This window comes from Hemiscyllium ocellatum, chromosome 1 (assembly GCF_020745735.1).
Source record: "Hemiscyllium ocellatum isolate sHemOce1 chromosome 1, sHemOce1.pat.X.cur, whole genome shotgun sequence".
NCBI lineage: Eukaryota > Metazoa > Chordata > Chondrichthyes > Orectolobiformes > Hemiscylliidae > Hemiscyllium > Hemiscyllium ocellatum.
The window spans coordinates 23,059,433-23,083,622 of NC_083401.1; the positions used below are offsets into that span (position 1 = coordinate 23,059,433).

The window sequence follows — 24,190 nt, forward strand, 5'->3', positions numbered from 1 at the left end:
CTGTAAATTTCCACAATTTTCTGAATTGTTTGGGGCCCTCCATTCAAAGCTTCCTCTAACTTATTTTACTGTGTGCAGATCTCCAAGATCTGCACAGCAACATCTTCTGAAAGTGGTAGCCAGTGTGTTGGCATGCCAGTCATCACAGGCAGAACCTAGAGGAACCTTTTGATAACCGATCAACAGAGAAAGAACAATGCCCTCCATTGTTAGTGTCTCTTTTAATCTCTGCCTGAGTTTGATGAAGTTGCCATATTGCTAATTAAACTCAACATATAAAGTTAAAACTATTGATTAAGCCTAACTACTATTTTAGCAACACTGTCAATGACTAGTAAATGATGCATCTCATTCCTTGAAGTAGTAAATAGTTCTTGGTGAGTTGAAAACTGTCAAGAACATAAGAACAGAAGAAGTAGGAGCAGGAGTAGGCCATCTGGCCCCTTCAAGTCGCTCCACAGTTCAATACAATTATGGATGACCTTTCTGTGGCCTCAGCCCCACTTAGCTGCCCTCTAACTATAATCCTTAATTCCTTTATTGTTCAAAAAGTTATTTATCTTAGCCTTGAAAACATTCAATGAGGTAGCCACAACTGCTTCACCGGGCAGAGAATTCCACAGATTCACAACCCCTTCGGAAAAAGAAGTTGTCCCTCAACTCAGTCTTAAATCTGCTACCCATCCCCCACCCCTCTTATTTTGAGGCGATGCTCCATCCTTGCCTAGTGTGGTGCTCCTTTATCTGCTGGAAGTCTGGCTGCCGACCTCCTTTCTGTGATGTCATGGCTTCTCTGAAAAAGTAAAATATATTTTGCCTTGCTTTTCTGTTTCTCTATTATCTCTCCTTCTTAATTCAGTTTCTCTTTCCCTCTTTTTAATTTCCTCTGCAAGTGATTCACCATTGAATGCAATCACTCGTATTTGCCTCCCCTCTCAGTCCTTCCTCAGACATTGGATTGCTTGGCACTCAGTCTCCAGTCAGTCCCAGCCTCCTGCTTTATCCTTTTAGCCTTGTCAGTTTACTTACCCCCTCTAGTGTTCATCCAGTTTCTCTTTGAAATCTGATTCTATGAGTAACAGGGTCATTCATTGCATGAAGTGTAGTTCTCAGGACTCTTGTGGAGCAGTGGTAGTGTCCCTTTTTCTGAGACAGGTGGCCAGGGTTTAAGTTCCATCTGCTCCAGAGGTGTATAATGTGCACCTAACCTGCACATCTTTGGATTGTGGGAGGAAACTGGAGCATCTGGAGGAAGCCCACGTAGACACGGGAAAACGTCCAAACTCCACACAGACAGTCACCCGAGGGTGGAATTGAACCCAGGTTCCTGGCACTGTGAGGCAGTAGTGCTAACCACTGAGACACCATGCTGCTCCAATTATTGTAATATTCTAGATTTTCATTATGTATCTATGTGCACCTCTTATCTACAAATCCTTCTCTTTACTCTTACATTTTCATCACAGTCATGTTAAATATTCCCTGTTATACCAGTTGCATTTATAGCCTTTCTCTGAGTGGTGGCACTGTATAGCTGTTGATTTGCAATTCCCATGTTCAAACCATCTCAATTTCTCTGGTTCCCAATTTGCTGTAAGTTTTTCCCCCACTATAAATGTTATCGTAAAAACAAGAATATGATGTAAGTATGTGTTTTGCCATCTACACCAGGTCACTACAATTGAAGGGGTAGGGCCAATTTCTCTAGGTGTACTCTCCGGGTTTACAGAATAGTCACAGGATTGAAGTGGATAAAAACTTTGGACTTGGGGAGAGCAGGAGGATCCTTGCAGATATCTGCATGCTGTGTGATATAATCAGGATAGACAAGCAGGACATTGGAAGAACACAAGCCAGGCAGCATCAGTAAGTGGAGAAGTCAATGTTTCAGGTGTAATCCTTCTTCAGGACTGTTCCACCTCCTGATGCTGGCTGGCTTGCTTGCTGTGTTCTTCCAGCTGGTCGAACCTTGGATTCCATCATCTGCAGTTTTCTTTTTGTCTCTAACTAAGTGTGATATAATTAAAGCTAAGTGGCTGGGGATGGGAGTTGGAGGAGAGGAAGGGGTTATGTCATAGAGTCATGGAGTCAAACAGCACAGAAGCAGTTTCTTTGATCCACTTGTCCATGTCAACCAGATATCCTATATTAGCATAATCCCATTTGTCACCACTTGGCCCATAGCCCTCTAAACCCTTCCTATTCATATACCCATCCAGATGCCTTCTAAATGTTGTAATTGTACCAGCCTCCACCACTTTCTCCGGTAGCTCGTTCAATTTAGACACCACCTTCTGTGTGGAAACGTTACCCTTCATGTCCATTCTAATTCTTTCCCCTCACACCTCAAACCTGTACCCCCTAGTCTTGGACACCCCTGCCCTAGGGAAAAGACCTTGGCTGTTCACTTTATCCATGCCCCTCATGATTTTATAAATCTCTATAAGATCACCCCTCAACCTCCAATACTCCAGGGAAAAAAGTCCCAGCTACCCAGCACCTCCTTATAGCTCAAACCTTCTAGTCCCAAAGGGACATTCTTGCAAATGTTTTCTGCACCCTTCTGCACCTTTTCCAATTTAGTAATAAACTTTTTATATCAGAGCATATAGAACTGAGCAGTTGTCAGACTGGTAGCTTCCAGAGACAGATTAGAGCAGATAGTTGAGGTTGTTTCAAAATGGGGAGAATCCCTTGTCAGCTTCACTCAACTTCAGTTAAGGAAGGGGCTTTTTAGCCAGGCTGTGTTTAATTTGGGTGGGACCGAAGGATGGTGTGGTGTAGAGACTGTCTGGGGTGGTGGTGGTGGCAGTGGTGAAGGAGGAACTACCTGGGAGCTCCTCTTCAGAGGGGCCTGTCAATCCTGAATCCAGAAAATTAGGGAGGGTCTCCTTTGATCACTTTAACCCCAAAAACTATATCTAACTCCCACTTGAAAACATTAATGCTTTAGCCTCAACCGCTTTCAAATGGTAGAGAATTGCACAGACTCAGCAAACACTGGATGAAGACATTTCACCTCAGATCTTGGCACAGTGGTTAGCACTGCTGCCTCACAGCGCCTGAGACCCGGGTTCAATTCCCGACTCAGGCGACTGACTGTGTGGAGTTTGCACGTTCTCCCCGTGTCAGCGTGGGTTTCCTCCGGGTGCTCCGGTTTCCTCCCACAGTCCAAAGATGTGCAGGTCAGGTGAATTGGCCATGCTAAATTGCCCGTAGTGTTAGGTAAGGGGTAAATGTAGGGGTATGGGTGGGTTTCGCTTCGGCGGGTCGGTGTGGACTTGTTGGGCCAAAGGGCCTGTTTCCACACTGTAAATCTAATCTAATCTTCATTCTGGGCAGCTGGAGGCTCATCCTCCTCTAATTCACCTCACCAGGTTTTTAATGAGCCCGATGCATTGGCCAGCCTGGTTAACGTCCCCATCACACCTCGTTCAGGATGGCCCAGCAGGATGGCACTCGCACACAGCCAGTGCTCCTGTTAGCTGCTCCCCGCCTCTGGTCCTCCATCTTATTAGCTCTCAGAATCCTGCCTGTAATGTCAGCAATGGCTGAGCACTAATCCAGCTCCTGCCTCCTAGTTCTAATACAAAGTGGTATTAAATGAGTGAGCTTAGATATGAAATATTAGCCTGTGAGTGTTTGGACATCATGAACTGATATCTTCCCCTCTTCCTCTCTCTCTCTCTCTATCTTTCTGTGTTGTGTTTCTTTCCCCTCCCCCACCTTCTGTCTTCACCCACACTTCTCCACCTCCCTTTCTCTGCACATTTAGGTTGTGAAGCTGTGTCACGATTGCCTGAAGAAACAGGAGCCCGTCCTGGCTGATACAAATCTTTACCAGCTGAAGATTCTCAGCCTTGCCTCCGAGGTGCTGTCCTACCTGCAGCACTTTGAAGAGGCAGCAGGATATGCCAAGAGAATGGTGGAGGGATACCAGTGAGTGCCAACAATTCTCTCTTACAAACCAGCGTGGGAGGCAGTGTTAGATTGGTCAGGTCACTGGATTAGTAAATGTGACTGCTTTAGCTCCATGGGTTTAAATTCCACCACGGCAGATGGAGATGTTTTGTTTTGCTGAAGATCTGGAAAATAAAAAGTCTAATGGTGACTACGTAGTCACTGTTGATTGTTGCACAAAACCCTTTAATTTACCAATGCCTGCCTCTTATGGAAGGAAATCTATCATACTTACCAGGGTCTGATGTACATGATGTGGAAGTGCCAGTGTTGGACTGGGATGGACAAACTGAGAAGTCACATGACACCAGGTTACAGTCCATTAGAATTATTTGAAATCACAAGCTTTTGGAGTGTTGCTTCTTTGTCAGATGAAATTTCACTTCCCCTGATGAAGGAGCAGCGCTCTGAAAGCTTGCGATTTCAAATAAAACTGTTCGACTATAACCTGGTATCGTGTGACATCCCGTCTGGTGTACATGTGACCCCAGAACTACAGAGTTAGAGTTGACTTTTAACTGATCTTTCATCAGTAAGTTCCAGCCTAGCTAGTATAAGAGTAGATCCCTCGAGCCTGTTCCACCACTCAATAGGTTCATGGCTCAGCAGACATTCCTCATATCAATTTCCTGTCCTGTAATTCTTGATTCCCAACTGATCAAGAATGCATCCATCTATCTCAGCCTTAAACAGCCACAAGGGCTCTCCCACAGCTGTCTGTGGCAAGGAGGAACAAAGACTCACAATTCTCTGAGAGAGGAATTTCCTCCTCATCTCAGTCTTAAATTGCCATCCCTTTATTCTGAGACTTTATCCTCCAGTCCTAGACTCTCCCATGAGGGGACATATCCTCTCAGCATTTACCCTGTCTAGCCCTTGAAGAATCTAATATGTTTCAATGAGATCACCTCTCATTCTTCGAAAATCCAATGGTTAGAGTCCCGACCTGTTTAACATTTGTTCATAAGACATTCTTCATATCCTGTGAACAATTTTTTTTTGAAAAGGTCTATGACAGTAACACAGATACCATCATCCCCCATCTTGAGAATTCTTTCTGTCTTTGCTGTCAGCAATGCCTCAGTTGGTACCACTATTAATTCTAAGTTGCAAAGTTGGGGTCAAGTCCCATTCTTGAAACATCTGTCCATAATAGAGGCTGACGCTCCAATCTAGTACAGAGAGAATACCACACAGTCAGTGGTGATGTCTTTCTGACAAAACATTAGACTAATAGCATTTCCCCTTTCAGGTGGATCTAAACAATCAAATTCTACTAGTTAACAGAACAGGAGCATTCTGTCCAGTGTCCTACCTAATGTTTATCTCACAATCATCATCGGTAAAATCAAATCATCAAATCTTCCTTAGTCATCCACCTCAACATTAACTCTGCTAGAAACCTGCTGAGTGTTTCCATTGCTTTTTAACTCATTGCTGTTTGTGGGAACTTGCTGTACACAAATTAGCTGCCCTACTTTCTACATTACAATAATATCCACATGTCAAAAGTATTTGACTGGAGGTAAGGTGTTTTAACTACCATGGGGGTTAAGCAAGATGCTATGTAAATGCATTACCTCCCCTCTTGGGAGATAAAAAATTGCTGAAATACCCACTTCACAAATGGTTTCTGCCTAGCTCCATCAACCATCTCGTAGAATCCTTACAGTGTGGAAGCAGGCCATTCATCCCATCGAGATGACACTGACCCTCCAAAGAGCATCTCACCCAGATCCACAACCCTCACCCTCATAATTCGGTATTTGCCATGACCAATCCATCTAACCTGCATATCTTTGGACTGTGGGAGGAAACTGGAGCACCCAGATGAAATCCACACAAACACAGGGAGAATGTGCAAACCCCACACAGACTCCACTCCACAACCCGAGGGTGGATTCAAACTTGGGTCCCTGGTGCTGTGAGGCAGCAGTGCTAACCACTGAGACACCGTGCTGCCCGTTTGTTATGTAGACCTGGACAAAAATGAATAAACCCTCTGCTGTTGTTTAGGCGTTAAGGCCTAGCCCAATATTGTTCTCACACAATGTGGGATCCTGAGTATTCCCAGTAAAAGCTCGTATTGAACATTCAGGCTTGCAATCTACGGCTGATCTTCTGAACATGAGAGCAACATTGAAACTAAATGGTGAACAGCAAGCCCGGGAGCATTGAATCAGAAAGCATTTGGAAGGCTTCAACAGTGAGTACGATGATTATGTTCAAATCTGAGCTCCTCATCTTAGGAAGGATGTCAAGGTTTTAGGAGGATACAGAAGAGATTTCCTCATATGGTGTGGGGCTTCAGCTAAACAGAGAGGTTTCTCCATTCTCCCTGGAGTAGAAGGTTCAGAGGAGCTTTGATAGGGGTTCACAATCACAAACAGCCTTTGTTTTAATAGAGTAAATTAGAAGAAACTTTTTTTTAATGGATGAAGAGTCACAGATTCAAATCACTGGCAAAGAACCCAAAGGGAAACAAAGAAAAGTTTATTCTTTATACATTACTTTGCTGTGATCTGGACAAAACATTCTGAATGTCATAGAGTCATAGAGATGTACAGCATGGGAACAGACCCTTTGGTCCAACCTGTCCATGCTGACCAGATATCCCAACCCAATCTAGTCCCACCTGCCAGCACTCAGCCCATATCCCTCCAAACCCTTCCTATTCATATACCCATCCAAATGCCTCTTAAATGTTACAATTGTACAGCCTCCACCACATCCTCTGGCAGCTCATTCCATACACGTATACCACCCTCTGCATGAAAAAGTTGCCCCTTAGGTCTCTTTCATATCTTTCCCCTCTCACCCTAAACCTATGCCCTCTAATTCTAGACTCCCTGACCCCAGGGAAAAAACTTTATCTATTTATCCTATCCATGCCCCTCATAATTTTGTAAACCTCTATAAGGTCACCCCTCAGCCTCCAATACTCGAGGGAAAACAGCCCCAGCCTGTTCAGCCTCTCCCTATAGTTCAAATCCTCCAATATCGTTGTAAATCATTTCTGAACCCTTTCAAGTTTCACAACATCTTTTCGATAGGAAGGAGACCAGAATTGCACGCAATATTCCAACAGTGGCCTAACCAATGTCCTGTACAGCTGCAACATGACCTCCCATCTCCTGTACTCAATACTCTGACCAATAAAGGAGAGCATACAAAACACATTCTTCACTATCCTATCTACCTGCGACTCCACTTTTAAAGAGCTATGAACCTGCACTCCAAGGTCTCTTTGTTCAGCAACACTCCCTAGGACCTTACCACTAAGTGTATGAGTCCTGCTAAGATTTGCTTTCCCAAAATGCAGCACCTCGCATTTATCTGAATTAAACTCCATCTGCCACTTCTTTGCCCATCTGGTCCAGATCCTGTTGTAATCTGAGGTATCCCCCTTCGCTGTCCACTACACCTCCAATTTTGGTGTCATCTGCAAACTTACTAACTGTACCTCTTATGCACACATTCAAATCATTTATGTAAATAACAAAAAGTAGTGGACCCAGCACTGATCCTTGTGGCACTCCACTGGTCACAGGCCTCCAGTCTGAAAAACAACCCTCCACCACCACCCTCTGTCTTCTACCTATGAGCCAGTTCTGTATCCAGATGGCTAGTTCTTGCTTTATTCCATGAGATCTAACCTTGCTAATCAGTCTCCCATGGGGAACCTTGTCAAACGCCTTACTGAAGTCCATATAGATCACATCTACTGCTCTGCCCTCATCAATCTTCTTTGTTACTTCTTCAAAAATCTCAATCAAGTTTGTGAGACATGATTTCCCACGCACAAAGCCATGTTGACTATCCCTAATCAGTCCTTGCCTTTCCAAATACATGTACATCCTGTCCCTCAGGGTTCCCTCCAACAACTTGCCCACCACCGACGTCAGGCTCACTGGCCTATAGTTCACTGGCTTGTCTTTACCGCCTTTCTTAAACAGTGGCACCATGTTTGCCAACCTCCAGTCTTCCGGCACCTCACCTGTGACTATCGATGATACAAACACCTCAGCAAGAGGCCCGGCAATCAGATTCAATTGGGACATTCAAAACAGAATCGAATAAGGGTGTAGGTTTGCTCACTGAGCTGTAGGTTAGATATCGACTGGGTCAACACATCTATCCTAGGACAGGCCAAGCAAAGACATGTCAGAGAATTCTTCGAGGCCTGGCACTCCAACCACAATGCCATAAACAAACACATAGATCTAGATGCCATCTATCAACCCCTCAAAAAATGAACAGGAAATGACATCACCACAAACCCCAGGAACCCCATCCACGACAAACCTATAAATAGAAAGCAGGAAACAACAGCTTCGTTTTACTTGGAGGTCGCCACTGATGATGTTACCTAGCCAGGTAATGAAACATCTGGATATCAAACCTACAACTCAGCGAGCAAACCTACACCCTAAACCTCAACCTGAGCTACCAACCTTCACAAACCTTGCAGAATCGAATAAATACTTCAAGGGAAAAAAATCCTCTGGGTTGTGGGGAGAGGAACTGATGGAATAGTTCAGCTGTGGCATAGCATAACGGACTGAAATGTCATCCTTCTGTGCTATTTCATTCAACGATTCTACCACCCAGTGTCATAGATGGCTGCCTGCTTGAGCTCAAGACAGACTGATACCAATCCTGCGTTTCCCAGTTTAGATTGACTCAGTGAAACACAATGCTGTTTCTTATCTAGCTCCTTCAAATGCTTTCAGATTTGGGACATCCACCAGGCTGTCATTGCTGATGAAGTAGAGCAGGCCATTGTTCAGCAATAAGTAGGTCTGGATTAAGTTTGTATCGTATGGCAATGTTAATAAAGTTTGTTGACTTGACAGGAAACTCTACCATCACAACAATGCCCAGCTGGGAATGTCTCTGATGAGGGCTGGTGTGACACACTGGCATGCTGGGCTCATCGAACCAGGCCATGCTATGATTTGCCAAGCGAATGGGATTCTCCTGGTGACACATGGTCCCACCCATCCAATCACCAAGGATGTTGAGGTCAGTTCTGAATGCAACATTCTCATTGGAGCGCTGGGTGTATGCAGTGACAGGGGTGATGACACAGTGAGTTAGGAATCCGGAGCACAGTGTGAGTTTAAAACTGAACCAAACTCTGTATCCAATCCATCACTCACTGCTTGTGTTAGTCTTTCGGTTGCCATTCAGAGGTAAGGGTCTACTTTTGTGTGGCAGAACTTGCTCACCTTAAAATCAAACCAGTTTATGGTCAATATGTAGATCAATTCTGCCAAGTCGGTGGGCAATTGGCTGGTAATCTTGAAATGCCATTCAGGGCAGGTCTCAAAACAACCCCATCCTTTTAAACAGCATACTGCTTGACAGTATAAAGTGTGGGTTAACTGAAAGAATTCCACAGAGTCCAGTGTCCAGTCACCACGTCACTTTACAAGTGGAGAGACCCTGACACTGATCCAGCTCCCTCAGAACCAGCTCTCAGAGTGAACAGAAGCTCTGACATTCCCGTTTATAGCTGTCAGCCATTGATCCGTGATTGGGGATATTAATCTGATCCAGTCAGGAAACTCATATTCTGAGGCCCACCTGGCTGACCTTGTTACAATCACGATATTAACTGTGTTAAAATCCTCAGCGATTACAGCATAGAAGGAGGCCGTTTAGCTCATTGTGTTTGTGCTGTCTATTTGCTAGATTATAAATTAATTCTGCAACTAAAAGAAAAGAATCTAATCAGGAAGTGAACATGTAGATTTTAAGTGGCATAGTATTCACATTTGGTCTGTTCATAATCATTGAGTTCTATTGTAGCTTCATCCATGAATTCCAGTCGAACCACACTTTTCCCAGTTGTGAACTGGCCATTCATTGCACAGGACACTTAAACCAAGGCCATATTTTGTCATCCGATCGGGTATGATTCGGCGATGGAGATAGGAGAATTCTCCTGACATGTTGGCAAAGATTTGTCCCAGAACCAACATCTCAATGCAGATTAATTAGATAACCATCTGTAGCATGGTGCTGTGTTCACCTACATAACACAACCACATTTCCAAGTGACTATTAGCTGCAAAATATTTTGAGCCTTTTTTGAGAAATGTGATATGGTGCAGCACAATAATTAGATACACATTTATCTCAAAAACAAATTAAAGCATTAATGAGAAAGATGCTTCATTGTAATCGAGGTTGCTGCTCTTTTAATTCCTGACAACTGTATGTGGCTACTAATTCCAATGTTCTCACTCATTCAATAATGATATTCCCCACAATTTGTTTGAGTCTCAGCATCAGAAGATCACAGTTATTAACTCCAATGGGTTTGATATCCAAATCCTACAACCCATTATAAATAAGATCGTGCATTTGGAACAATTATATTGATCAAAGTCAAACACAGTCATGATTTCCAATTGCTCGCTCTCCCTAATGTTGTGTCAGAATATTGTTTTCACTTTCTGCTTCCTTTCTCAGTGACAGGAAGCAAGGGGAGAGTTTGTAATTTGGTGTGAAACAAACTTCTCTTCTGCTTAAACTGACTTTCAGATCAAATACAAGCACAAATCCCAAAAAAGTAGCAGGCAAATCATGTGCCTGTTGTTTTTTCAAAGTAATTCACACTTCCATTGAAAACCACAGTGGGCCTCATGGTAACAGTGTGGTAGCATGGTATGTTTAGGGTGGCTGGCCAGGAGAGATGACTGAGTCTCTGAATAATAACTATTTATTACACATTAAGGAACTAACTATAACCTTAAAGGAACGTTGCTAGGTCTAATAAAGTTAAAAATCACACAACATCAGGCTATAGTCCAACAGGTTTATTCGGACAACCACCTGGCGCTCTGAACGCTGGTGCTTCCAATTAAACCTGTTGGACTATAACCTGGTGTTGTGTGATTTTTAACTTTGTATACCCCAGTCCAATACCGGCATCTCCACATCAGGTCTATTGAAGCCTTGCTCCTTCCCTGAAACATACTCTCTGTTGATCCATTTAATCTTCATGTTGGGGGTGCTGTTTCAGTCATTAACCATTTCAAACTCGTGTACTGCAGGGAGAGAGATGAATTGGCATGGAAATCAAATTTAAGTGTTAATATAACAAGGAGGATGACAAGAAAAAAAAGAGGAGGTTTCCATGGGAACATTGGAAAGCACTTGTAAACTAGATAGGGCAAGGAATTTAGAAGTCAGGGCCCAAACTTTGTTGGGGAGAGGTGGAGAGGTGAGGGTCATTGTGAACCAGTGACCAGGTGATCTTCACTTTAATTGCAGCTGAAATCAAGCTGGTTCTGTAATTGATAAAAGGATGTCAAGTTTCCTTGTTACCACTCAACCATCATTCCAGATGTCAGTGCTGCACAAGGCCATTGCAAGCTCCATGCTGTGTGACCACTACTGCTGTCCAGCAGGCAACAAATAGTAAAACTCAACACTGCCTTCTCGGTCAATCCAAAACCTGAGAGGGCAGACTACAGCAGTCATTGCCAAGTTTCATTGTCCCTGGGATTCCACCCCTGGGGGCAGTGCAGCTCCAACAGGCAGACATGGTTCTTGATCACCCTGCCGTGTCTTCTATCTTACAACACCTTGTGAAACAGCTTACATATATATATGTAAGAGAAGGTGCCCAGTGAGAGATCCTACAGCAGAGTTATCCAGCAAGGACTGACCAAGCTGTATAAAGAGATATTTGGACAGAAGGTCCATCAGGACCAAAGCATTTTCAAACATATTGAAGATTTTGTGGAGCAGAGGCAAGAGAGGAGGCAAACCTGAGGGGACTAGGGAGGGAGTTTGAAAGCTTAGGACTTATGCAGTTCAAGATACATCCACCAGTAAGGGATTGATTAAAATTAGGGAATGCATCGTTCAAGTTGCATTGGGTAACATTTGCACTACACAGTGTCAGGCAATGACCAACTCCAGTAAGAGGCAATATGACAACTGCCCCTTGACATTCAATGGTGTTACCATCACTGAATCCTCCACTATCAATATCCAGGTGGTTACCATTGACCAGAAACTCAATTGGAGTCATCACATACAGTGGTTATGAGAGCAGATCAGAGGCTAGGAATATTGCTGCAAGTAAGTCACCTCCTGACTCACCAAAACCTACCCACCATCTACAAGGCACCAGTCAGAAATGTGATGGAATACTCCCCACTTGTCAGGATGGGTGTAATTCCAACAACATCCAAAACGTTTGACACCATCGAGGACAAAGAAGTCTGCTTGGCACCACATCCACAAACATCCACTCCCTCCACCACTGACACTCAGTAGCAGCAGTGTGTACCATCTATAAAATGCACTGCAGAAATTCACCAAAGATCCTTAAACAGGCCTTCCAAACCCATGACCACTTCCATCTGGAAAGACAAGGGTAGCCAATACATGGTAACACCACCACCTGCAAGTTCCTCTCCAAGTCACTCACCCCATCCTGACTGGGAAATATATCACCGTGCCTTCATTGTAATTAGGTCGAAATCCTGGAATTCCCTCCCTAAGGACATTGTGGGTCACCAATTTGTAGCTCAGGTTGAGGTTCTTGATGTAGGTATGCTCGCTGAGCTGGAAGGTTCATTTTCAGATGTTTCATTACCATATTAGGTAACATCATCAGTGAGCCTCTAAATAAAGCACTGGTGGCATGGCCCACTTTCTATTCATGTGTTTAGGTTTCCTTGGGTTGGTGAGATAATTTCCTGCGGTGATGTCATTTCCTGTTTGTTTTCCTCGGGGGTGGTAAATGGGATCCAAGTCAATGTGTTTGTTGATAGAATTCTGGTTGGAATTCTCATACGTGTCTCTGTTGAGGATTAGTATTACCATTCAATGTGAGCTTTGCTAACTGCCTCTTTGCTGACAAAGAGCATCAGTGCAGGTAGGGTGTGTAACTCAATCAGTCTCTAAGTAGTGCCTTTTGCCTTTGAATTCACCATCCCAAAGAATCTTGCTAGTAGACCCAAAAGGATCTTTACACTCAATACATATGGACCTTCTAACTGCCCACCTGCATGAAAGGTGTGAAGGAGGCAGTGTCCTTTTTACTAATTTACAGGAGGATCAGTGTTGAGTTTACACATGGACACACAAAATTGTTATGATCCTTTGCACATTCCTGACATCATACAGATACAAAGGTCCAACCCGCTTCCTAGTCAGCTTTCCAACTAAGCCTCCACTCACGTAGTGCTTACTTTCCATCTTCCTGCTCTGGCAATTAGTTAGTGGTGAAAGAAAAAATCTCTGCTTAACCCATGATCAATATATAGGAGAGAATGAACACTTTGGTGGTTTAACACGAGTAGAATGCCTGACCTATGCCTAGACTTTAGTGATGCCTGAGATTCAGCCATCCTCAGCATCCCTGGGGCATGGGGAGGAGACACAAGTTATGACTGTTCAATAAGTTCTTGCTGAAGGTACATCCATATAATGTTCTTATGAAAAGAAACCCAGCAAAAACACAATGGATTTTTATTGTTTTCTAAAGCAACATTAACAGATTTGGATTGTGACTGTCTTACAGACCATGCGGTGCCAGACAGAAATGGAGCTGCGAATGTTCAAGGAGAATGAATTTCTTTATTACCAGATGAGAGAGGCAGCGCTGAAGAATCAGAAAATACAAATGATGGCAGAACCTGCCGGCGAGTATGTCAAGGAGCTGTTCCACAGGAGAAAATAAGATGCTCCCAAGACAACTTGCTGCAGGAGTTCTGAGCTCATTAGCTTGACATGAAGAGTGGTTGAAGAGGGGATGCAAGTAGAAACAACTCAACCGCAATCAGAACTGGTGTTAATCACAGCTTGTGGACAAGGCATTAAGAAAAATTGGCAGCAGTTTGCTTTCCCCTCTCAATGGCATCTCGTGCATTTCTACATAATTCATTAAAAAAAATCTCACAACACCAGGTTATAGTCCATCAGGTTTAATTAGAGGCATTAGCTTTCGGAGCACCGTTCCTTCACCAGGTAGTTGAGCGGCACTCCGAAAGCTAGCATGCTTCCAATTCAACCGGTTAGACTATAACCTGACATCATGCGATTTTTAACTTTGTACACCCCAGTCCAATACCGGCATCACCAAACCATACATAATTCATGCATTTGTAAAGTAGTCACAAACTGTTTTGTCAAACATGCTTTTCACTGAAGTTTTTGTGATGTTATTCAGGCTAATCAGAGTGGGGTGGGAGTAAGCAGGGAGAGCTGTTCACAGGGGGAGTAATACTTACCAGGGTGGCACTCTAGGTTAACCCTCTCACTGTAAGTCAGTTAGAGACAGTAAAAAGTCAGATGGTGGATAACCATAGAGTGATAAATGGCATTAGGCTAAAATTATCTCCTCCTGTATAAGATCACATTCTTTTCTACTATCATGGTGCTCAATGATCTACATGTGCAGCTCTCCTTGTTTCTCTATTCCATATGTTGCAAAAACCAGTCCGGTTCCAGTGAATAATAATTCTGTCTAAGGTTTGCTTGTTTCGCAGAGGTTATGGGACAGAGAAAAATTCTTAGTTGGAGACTGGCATTTTAATTTATGAATTGTGGGCATTGCTGGCTGAGCCAGCATTTATTGGTCATTGCTAATTACCCTGGGAGGTGGTGTTGATATGCTGTCTTTTCATAATGCTGGCCTCTTACCCGCCCTCGATCTATTTATAGCCAGCTGCCGCCGCGACATTAACCGACTCAATCTGTCCACCCCTCTTACCCACTCCAACATCTCACCCTCAGAACGTGCAGCCCTCCGCTCCAACCCCAACCTCACCATCAAACCAGCAGACAAGGGAGGCACTGTAGTAGTTTGGCACACCGACATTTATACTGCTGAGGCCAAACGCCAGCTCATGGACGCCTCCTCCTATTGCCCCCTTGACCATGACCCCACCTCCCACCACCAAACCATCATCTCCAAGACCATCCATAACCTCATCACCTCAGGGGATCTCCCATCCACCACCTCCAACCTCATAGTCCCACAACCCAGCACCGCCTGTTTCTACCTCCTGCCCAAAATCCACAAACCTGACTGCCTCAGGATACCCATTGTCTCAGCCTGCTCCTGCCCCACCGAACTCATCTCCGCATACCTCGACACGGTTCTGTACCCCTTAGTCCAAGAACTCCCCACCTACGTTCGGGACACCACCCACGCCCTCCACCTCCATGATTTGCGCTTCCCCGGTCCCCAACGCCTTATCTTCACGATGGACATCCAGTCCCTGTACACCTCCATCCCCTATCACGAAGGACTCAAAGCCCTCCGCTTCTTCCTTTCCCGCCGCACCAACCAGTACCCTTCCACTGACACCCTCCTTCGACTGACTGAACTGGTCCTCACCCTGAACGATTTCTCTTTCCAATCCTCCCACTTCCTCCAAACTAAAGGAGATGCCATGGGCACCCGCATGGGCCCCAGCTATGCCTGTCTCTTTGTAGGATATGTGGAACAGTCCATCTTCCAGAACTACACTGGCACCACCCCCCACCTTTTCCTCCGCTACATCGATGACTGTATCGGCGCTGCCTCGTGCTCCCACGAGGAGGTTGAACAGTTCATCAACTTTACCAACAACTTCCATCCTGACCTCAAATTCACCTGGACTGTCTCAGACTCCTCCCTCCCCTTCCTAGACCTTTCCATTTCTATCTTGGGGCGACCAAATCAACACAGACATCTACTATAAACCGACTGACTCCCACAGCTACCTAGACTACACTTCCTCCCACCCTGCCCCCTGTAAAAACGCCATCCCATATTCCCAATTCCTTCGTCTCTGCCGCATCTGCTGCCAGGAGGACTAGTTCCAATACTGTACAGCCCAGATGGCCTCCTTCTTCAAAGACCGCAGATTCCCCCCAGACGTGATCGACGATGCCCTCCACCGCATCTCCTCCACTTCTCACTCCCCCACCCTTGAGCCCCGCCTCCCCAACCACCACCAGGACAGAACCCCACTCGTTCTCACCTACCACCCCACCAATCTCCGTATACAGCGTATCATCCGCCGTCATTTCTGCCACCTCCAAACGGACCCCACCACCAGGGATATATTTCCCTCCCCTCCCCTATCAGCGTTCCGCAAAGACCACTCCCTTCGTGACTCCCTCGTCAGGTCCACACCCCCCACCAACCCAACCTCCACTCCCAGCACCTTCCCCTGCAACCGCAGGAAATGCAAAACTTGCACCCACACCTCCTCCCTTACCTCTCTCCAAGGCCCCAAGGGATCCTTCCATATCCGCCACAAATTCACCTACACCTCCACACACATCATCTATTGCATCCGCTGCACCCGATGTGGCCTCCTCTTATATTGGGGAGACAGGCCGCCTACTTGCGGAACGCTTCAGGGAATACCTCTGGGACGCCTGGACCAACCAACCCAACCACCCCGTGGCTCAACACTAACTCCCCCTTCCACTCCACCAAGGACATGCAGGCCCTTGGACTCCTCCATCGCCAGAACATAACACGATGGTTGGAGGAAGAGCGCCTCATCTTCCACCTGGGAACCCTCCAACCGCAAGGGATGAACTCAGATTTCTCCAGTTTCCTCATTTCCCCTCCCCCCACCTTGTCTCAGTGGATTCCCTCGAACTCAGCACCGCCCTCCTAACCTGCAATTTTCTTCCTGACCTCTCTGCCCCCACCCCGGCCTATCACCCTCACCTTGACCTCCTTCCACCTATCACATCTCCGTCTCTCCTCCCTACGTTTTATCTCAGCCTGGTCACACTTTCCTCATTCCTGCTGAAGGGCTTTTGCCCGAAACGTCGAATTTCCTGTTCCTTGGATACTGCCTGACCTGCTGTGCTTTAACCAGCAACACATTTTCAGCTTATGCTGTCTTTTCAAACCATTGTGGTGCAGCTATAAGCAGAGCACTTTTAGTGAGTTCTAGGTTCTTACCTCAGATCACAAGGTACAGAAATGTGTTGGAGGCTGCAGGAACACTAGTGCTGCCAATCACACTTAGTCAATTGATAATAAATCATATTGACCCTTCAAGTAGGAAATTTGGCATCCGCACTGCATTTGGCCTCTATATGACTCCCAAACCCAATGGGATTGATTCTTACTTACTTGTGGAAAATGGCTTAAGATCTCAGTCATGTTAAAGAAAGTATCACTACTACCACCTCACTAGATAGGCAGGAGTGTTGACCTTGCCAATGATGTCCACACCCCTACACGAGTGAAAGTCTTCAGAAAAGACTAGGAGGAACAAATGGGAAGGTCTTTTAAAGTGTCTATGTATCCTTCTCGTCATGCTAGATTGTGTCTATGAAGTCTAGTCATTAGAAAGAAAATAGTGCTACAAAAATAGTTTAAACAATGAAGGTGCTGACAGGAATTCATATTTTTTGTTTTCTCCTGAGTCCCCTATGCTACACTATCTCTAGTTTAATATTTACAACTACCAGTTTTATGTATTAAGCTTTTTTGTTGTGTACCTCAAATGAGGGCTACATCAAATAAAATTAAACTTTTCTCTTATGCCTAATGCTTAGGCCTGTATTTGTTAACCAAGGAACAGTTAAAAATCATGTTGTTGCAGGTCTGAAGTCACATGTAGGCCTGACTAGGTAAGGACAATTTGTTTCTTGATAATAGTAATTATCTGCTAAGCTTATGAAAAAGTTTTTGAAAAATGTCACCCATAGTGGGATATCTGCTCTATTAGACAGGGGTTCTGGATCATAGCCTAGTGACACTCTCCTACCAACTATCCCCAACATTGAGAACTGCAAACATTCACAATTAATTCCTTGCTGATAGGTGGCAAAACTTGGTCAATATAAATTCTGGATTACTCCCATAGCAAGCCATAATAGGACACTGCCAAGACAATGGGCTAGATTAGAGAAAATAAAAGCAGTCAATTGCTAGATAGCTCCCAGCTCTCATCTGTAACCTCAATTCTTTCTTCATTTAAAAAGGTAGAGTTGTTTATTTCACATAAAAATTCATTCCCTAGCATATGCTCTTATCCATTTATCTAGGAGATTCCCAGAGTTCTCTTCAACCTCATGACTCAGTGCCAAGGAAAACCATATGAAAGATATGCTTTTCACTTTGCTACTGCGCTTCAGAAACAGGTTTTAGATTACGCAGTGCTTGGGGGTCTATTGTGAATGATAGATTAAATTATGCAAGTCTTAGTCCAGTGTCATCTGCACTCCCTTCAAATCCTGTACAAGGTGCAACATGAAAATTTATTAAAACAAAAAAACTCACTTGTTTGCAGAAACACTCCCTGCTTTTAACCCCATTGAGCTCACTTGGGATCAGAACAAACTTGAACTTAACAGTTTGATTTTTTTTTAAAAAAAGGCAGGAAGAGGGGACAGATACCAATGAAAGTAATGACGACATCACCATGGATAAGTGACAGCAATCAGTTATGTAGAAAAGACTGAAAAAAGGTTAAGGGCAAGTTGTAATAGATTTTTCACTGTTGGACTCCATGTAAACCTAGCTCTAACAGTTCTTACAGTGTATAGAATAAGGAGTGAACAAACTAAAAATGGTGACAATTCTCCACCCTGAAGTCTAAGAAGTTACTTGTCCAGTTACAGTTCACCAGCATTCCCAATATGGTACACTAGGAGGCAGCTTCCCCTTCCATTTGGTAATTAAACGATTCAGAAAAAAACTGATTTGGCCTTTAAGCCTTACTTGGACAGTATCCACAAGTGAAGGATACTAAACTTTTTGCAAGCAATTAAGTGACAGGTAAATAAAGGGGGATCAATTCAACCCCGTGTGTTAGGTGTTTCCTGTCTAGGAAAGGTTAGTAATGGATGAACTTTACCTGAGGTTTGGGTGTAAATAAAGTGCTTGTATGGAAGTTACACAAGAGTACTATACAGGTTTAAGGTTGATGGAAGTTGGTATAATCCCAGTGGGCACAGGACTATTCAGATGAATAGTAATCTGTTACACCAAAAGCATCATGCATTAATAATAAGAACAATTACAATGAAAATCTAACTTCATAACATTAATGTAGTAATTGAATCCACTATCACTGCAACCCATGCCAACTGTCCAGCCAAAGGAGCTAACCAACCCCATGGTATCAGGGTTGCTTTGGCACCATATGGACACCAACAATACTTCAAGTAGATTCACAGTCACTAGCCACAACACTGGTCAGTTCACAACATTTTATTTTCATAATGAACTACAGGTGATCTTCTTCAGCATCAGGCTCTTCAACTTTTTTGCTTATTTGTTTGTAAACAACATCACCAAAAGTGATGGTCTGAAAGAAACAAAACAAGTTATTAAAATACAGAAGTGCAGTGGATATAGAGGTAATGGCATTTAAACCACATTTAAAGGCAGCATTACAGTATAAAGGCAATGCATACAAAAGTCTACATCACCTCATTCTAGATATAGAGCACAATTAATCCAAAATTGACTTCTGATCAAGTCCAACAGGAAAGGTTGCTTAATGAAAAGCCAAGTGTACAGCTCAACAATGCATCAGTGCACAAAAAGGTTGTTCAGCTTCATCTAGAGACTTCATTTAGAAATTTTATGATCATACAGATGAGCATACAAGTGATGATCAAGCCAACTGGTCTGTTAAGCCTTCATTTCAATAAGTTGAAATTGTAGACCTGCTTTCTTATCCACTGCCAATAGTTTTAATGCCCTTATCTCATGGGCTATCAAGCTTTGCTGGATATTCAAAGGCTCTTTTTAAAAAAAAGGAGGAAAGTGACTAAGCATTATGACCTTCTTCCATCACACATTTGGAATTTCCCCTCATTCTGGTTTTCAGATGAATTACTACCTTTATGTCCAAACTGGAAGAACTCAGGATGGCTCACCAGAAATGCAAAATCTTTTAAGCATCATAGGATAGAAAATCTAGCCTGTCTAATCCAGACAGGCAAGCAAGCCCTCTAAACAGCTTCTGACCCATATCCAACATTTGGGGTGACCAATACTATGCAAAATACTCTACATACAGAATCTCCAGTTCCTGGTAAAACCAGGAGTGTTTGAGGAAGTAGAGGTTAATCAATTTTGACAATTGGCACTTGCATGCCTGACCTTTGAATCATATACTAAACATCTTGCTCCATCTCAAATGGAGCAAATTCACCATGCTGTTCATTGTTCCTGACCAGTAAAAACTTCCATATCTAAGTGTCCATTCTTCCTGAAGAGGTATATTGAAAGTTTAATCAAAACCATCATTCCACATGGAATCTGCCAAAAATGACCAAAAAAGTCAATCAAGTAGAATTCAACATTCCCTTAAAACTATGATTAATACTGACTTTTTGCCCAAGATTATGTAGTTAAAGGAAACCAAACTATAAGGGCTATACTGTCATTGCCTACAGGAGTGCTTAGTTTTTTTAAAAAAATCAGTATGGAGGAAAATGCTTTACCAATTTCATTATCCCCATGACCTAACCCACTATACCAACAAACCACCATTTGGTTTTGTTTGCTCAAGTAAATGATGCTCAGATCTGCATATTAGCATCCAATAAGAGCCATGGAAACACCAATTTATTAAGCTTACATTTGTCAGCTGATCTCCATTGAATTCTGCAACAGAAGTAAAGTCTTTCGCTTTAACGACTAGTTTATTTCCTTCCTCTAGGTTCATTACAGCCTGTACAAATAAAGTGGAGATAGCAGAATTTCAGAAAGATTCCAAGTAGTCCTCAATCTTTAACCACTTTAATGCACAAATTACAATCAGCAAGCTTTTTTGGCATAAAGCTTCAAGTTTAAAGTTTAGTTACACAAGCTTTTGTTTCTTAAAAACACTAGGTTCTTACCTTTATCTTGTCTCCTGCGGGAGTTTGCACGTGTGTCTCTTGTCCAAGTGTAAAGTTATTGACAAGTACTTGATCACCAGTTTGTATAGCAACTATGAAGTCTTCTCCATTTTGGACAATTTTAGTTACTCTCTTGAGGTCTTTGATTTTTTCAATCATGTCATCTGGGACTCCTGCAGAGTACAAGGTACCAAATTACTGACAGCTTTAAGTATTAAGTTAACAAAAAACAGTTGGAGGATTCATACAGTCTGACAAGTAAAACATTGAACTCTGACATTTTAGAAGCTTGAGTGAATAATAGAAAACAAAAAAGGTCACCAAACTGCAACTGAAGCCAGATTTAGAAATTAGACTTTACTGTTGAACTTGTAAAATGAAGAAGGTGTTTATGAACAAAAACAAAAGACCCAGGTACATAACCATGAAGATGAACTTAAACATTGACCTCAGTCTATCAGACTTTTAAAATCTTGTAGGATTTTTGGGAATGGTGAACATTGAAATATTTCAGTTGCAATTCAGAGATTTCCATTCGCATGACAATTAACTCAATCCTAATTCAATCATGACTTCTAAAGGAATTGAATGCCTGCTCAAAAGGTTATTTTCTTACCAATTCCTTTTAGGCCAAGCCCTGATCACCCCCAATTTTAAAAATACCTTTGAGGCCACACAGATTAGATGCTGGGGTTGGAAGGTTGAAGTGATGGACATACTACAGTTCTAAAAAGAGATAAAGAAAGCTGTCTGTGAACTGACAACAAATGTTACAATATTAATCACAAACTTGCTGGGGTAGAGGGGAAAGGGACTTCTGCCTGCTTTTCCTTTCTTGGGCTGGGATTAAGGCTCTATTTTGATTAGTAGCTAAAAGCAAGAGTCTTAGAGGGTTTGTTCTTAAAGATCGGTTTTGTTGCAGGATAAAAAGCAACTACAATTGACATTGTAGCTAAGAGTACAGGAGATGAAATAACATCTGTTCAGATTACAAGATGTCTGCCTCCCCTTACACGAGCACAAGAATGACTTCTACAGGCTCCAGAATGAACCTATTTGCACCATGTGCATGTATTTGTCACAATAAAACTGAAGGAGGCTTTGCATTTAGTCTTGAACTCACCCAGAACATCCATAAATAGTTCCACATTTTCTTGGCTCTGGAGTTCATATCGTCCACTGAAGTCCATTATAGTTGTTCAGAACTAGAGAGGCAACGGTTGCTTTATACAGATTCCTTGAAGTAGAGGGAGAAAGAACTTGAATCTTAGGTGAGTTACGGAGAGAAAGATGCACAGATTAGACCAACAATGGTGGAGGTGGTGAGCCACACCTGGAGTATGTGCAGTTCTGGTTTCCCAGTCAGCAGAAGGACATTTTTGCTATTGAGAGTCCGGCAAAGGTTACTGAACTGATTGCTGGGATGTCAGGACTGACATGAGGAAAGGTTAGATCATCTGGCCTTGTACTCAAGTGGAATTTAGAGGGATGGGTTGGTGAATCAAACCAAATTCTGATTGGATTGGACAGGCTAGATGCAGAAAGGACTTTCCTGATGCTTGGAGAAGCCCAGTTGGTGGAGTTGGGGACGGGGGAGGAAAAAAAAGGAGTCAGTGAAGAAATTCTGTCATCTCAGTCCTGAATGGCTCACTTCTATTCAGAAACTCAAAGCCAAAAAAAGGGAGAGTGTGGGAATGGGATAGGGAGATTGCATGATTGGCCATCATGTTGAATGGTGTTGCAGATATGAAGGGCTGACTGGCCTACACTTATTTGCTATATTTCTAATTGAGGTGACTAGTTGCTCAACTTAGATCACAAGATCAGAGGCATGGCTACAATGAACCACTCCAAGCAATAAGATCGAGGCATACACAGATGCATTAAATCCAGGTAACATGGAGTTTCTGGGATCTTACTGTAGAGGAAAAGTTACAAGAATTCCGATGTGATCATTCCTACTCTGATTATGATAACCAAGATGCAACTTTTATTCCTTTGGTCGCATACTACACAGTCTGTCAGTACCCTCAAGTAGAATCATTAAAATATTTGCCTTTAGTTTTGTCTAGAAAGGTACAAATCTCCACTTCCTACTAGGGAATACAATCTCTGCTTTAACTGTTTCTGTAGTCATCTAGCCCTCTGTTTAAGGGAATGAATCAACATCCTGCATTAGATGTTAAACGTCAAACCAATATTAAACTATTTGCCTTTAGCCTGATTGGTTTGGAAACCAGAGGGCCCAAATTGCTTGAAAACAACTAGACTTAATATTAATATCTAAAAATCAGGATACTTCCCCCTATCTATTTGTGTTTCACTTCCACATACCAAGCCAGAGTTAAAGAAACAAGGAACAGTTGTTTATGATTTGGTTCTGGCCTTAAATTTGAGATAGATTCTAACACCCTTTGTCAGTAAAATGGATAATATCTCAAACAATATTCTCTGTACACATTCTTGGATGGATAAAGTGCAAAGGGCCATTCCCAATGGTGCTTCAACTGACTGTCATTAGGCCATTTCAGGGAGTAGGTAATAGTAAACCTAGTCATGGAGCTAGCATCCCCTGTAAGCTAGGCTGGAAAAGGCTGGTGTTCTGATTTATCCAGGTTTGTTCCAGATATGGCTGCTGGACATACAGACTGGTGTTATCAATATCTTTTGATGCTTGCTAGTGAGACAGTCAAATCACCAGGTATTTGATTGTATACTGAGGTTGCATTCTAAAAGCACCTACTGCCAATCACTACCCTTAATATATGAAAGGGCTCCATTCAGAGAGAGCCATACCTGGACCTAATCAAACCAGATGTGGTCTCTTCAGCTACTGTTTCAACCACACATTTTCTGCAGCTGGTACAACTTGTACCAGCTATGACAAAGCTGATCTAAATACAAAAATTAGCAAATACCTAGAGTTAGAGGCAGAACCAAAGGAAAAGCTATATTGGATATGTACACACCAGGACTATCCCAGTTAAAACACTTACTTGCCTCTTACACTTAACTAAATCTGGAGGCTTTTACAGCCTCCTTCAGGCTTATGGAGCTGTCAAGAGTCTCCATGTTTGAAAGACACTTTTTCCAAATTCACATTAGTCAGTCAATCCAGTTAGAGGTGAAGTCAGTTTCTAAATAGTTTTCAAAGTTAGGAAAAAGACAAGTTATTAGTTTGTGTTAATTGTAATGAAATATGAAGGAACTTGCCAATTATGTTGATGGCACTCAGTTCAACCATTCTCCATAGAATCGTACAGCACAGAAGCTGATTGTTCTTCAGCTCAGTCTGCATTGGTGAAAGGACGCTGCTACCCACACTAATCCCACTTTTTTCACACCATCTATTTCCACATTAAAGTGGATTTAAAAATAAAAA

General features: G+C 43.0%; 2 protein-coding genes across 3 annotated transcripts in view; one reads left to right on the plus strand and one right to left on the minus strand.

Annotated features, from left to right (window-relative positions):
- The window catches only part of LOC132825231 (histone-lysine N-methyltransferase Smyd1-like), a 68,382-nt gene extending 54,713 nt beyond the window's left edge, over window positions 1–13,669 (plus strand). For both annotated transcript variants that reach the window (XM_060840351.1, XM_060840418.1), the window contains 3 exons: window positions 3,776–3,939; window positions 8,817–8,985; window positions 13,511–13,669. In XM_060840351.1, coding sequence (XP_060696334.1) covers window positions 3,776–3,939; window positions 8,817–8,985; window positions 13,511–13,669 — 492 coding nt within the window. The remainder of the gene's footprint in view (window positions 1–3,775; window positions 3,940–8,816; window positions 8,986–13,510) is intronic.
- Window positions 13,670–19,181: 5,512 nt separating this feature from the next.
- On the minus strand, window positions 19,182–21,998 carry LOC132820912 (fatty acid-binding protein 1, liver-like). The gene is made up of 4 exons (XM_060833272.1): window positions 21,932–21,998; window positions 20,809–20,981; window positions 20,547–20,639; window positions 19,182–19,262 (listed from the first exon to the last, which is right to left on the minus strand). The coding sequence occupies exons 1-4, from the start codon at window positions 21,996–21,998 to the stop codon at window positions 19,182–19,184; spliced, it is 414 nt and encodes a 137-aa protein (XP_060689255.1).
- Window positions 21,999–24,190: the final 2,192 nt, after the last annotated feature.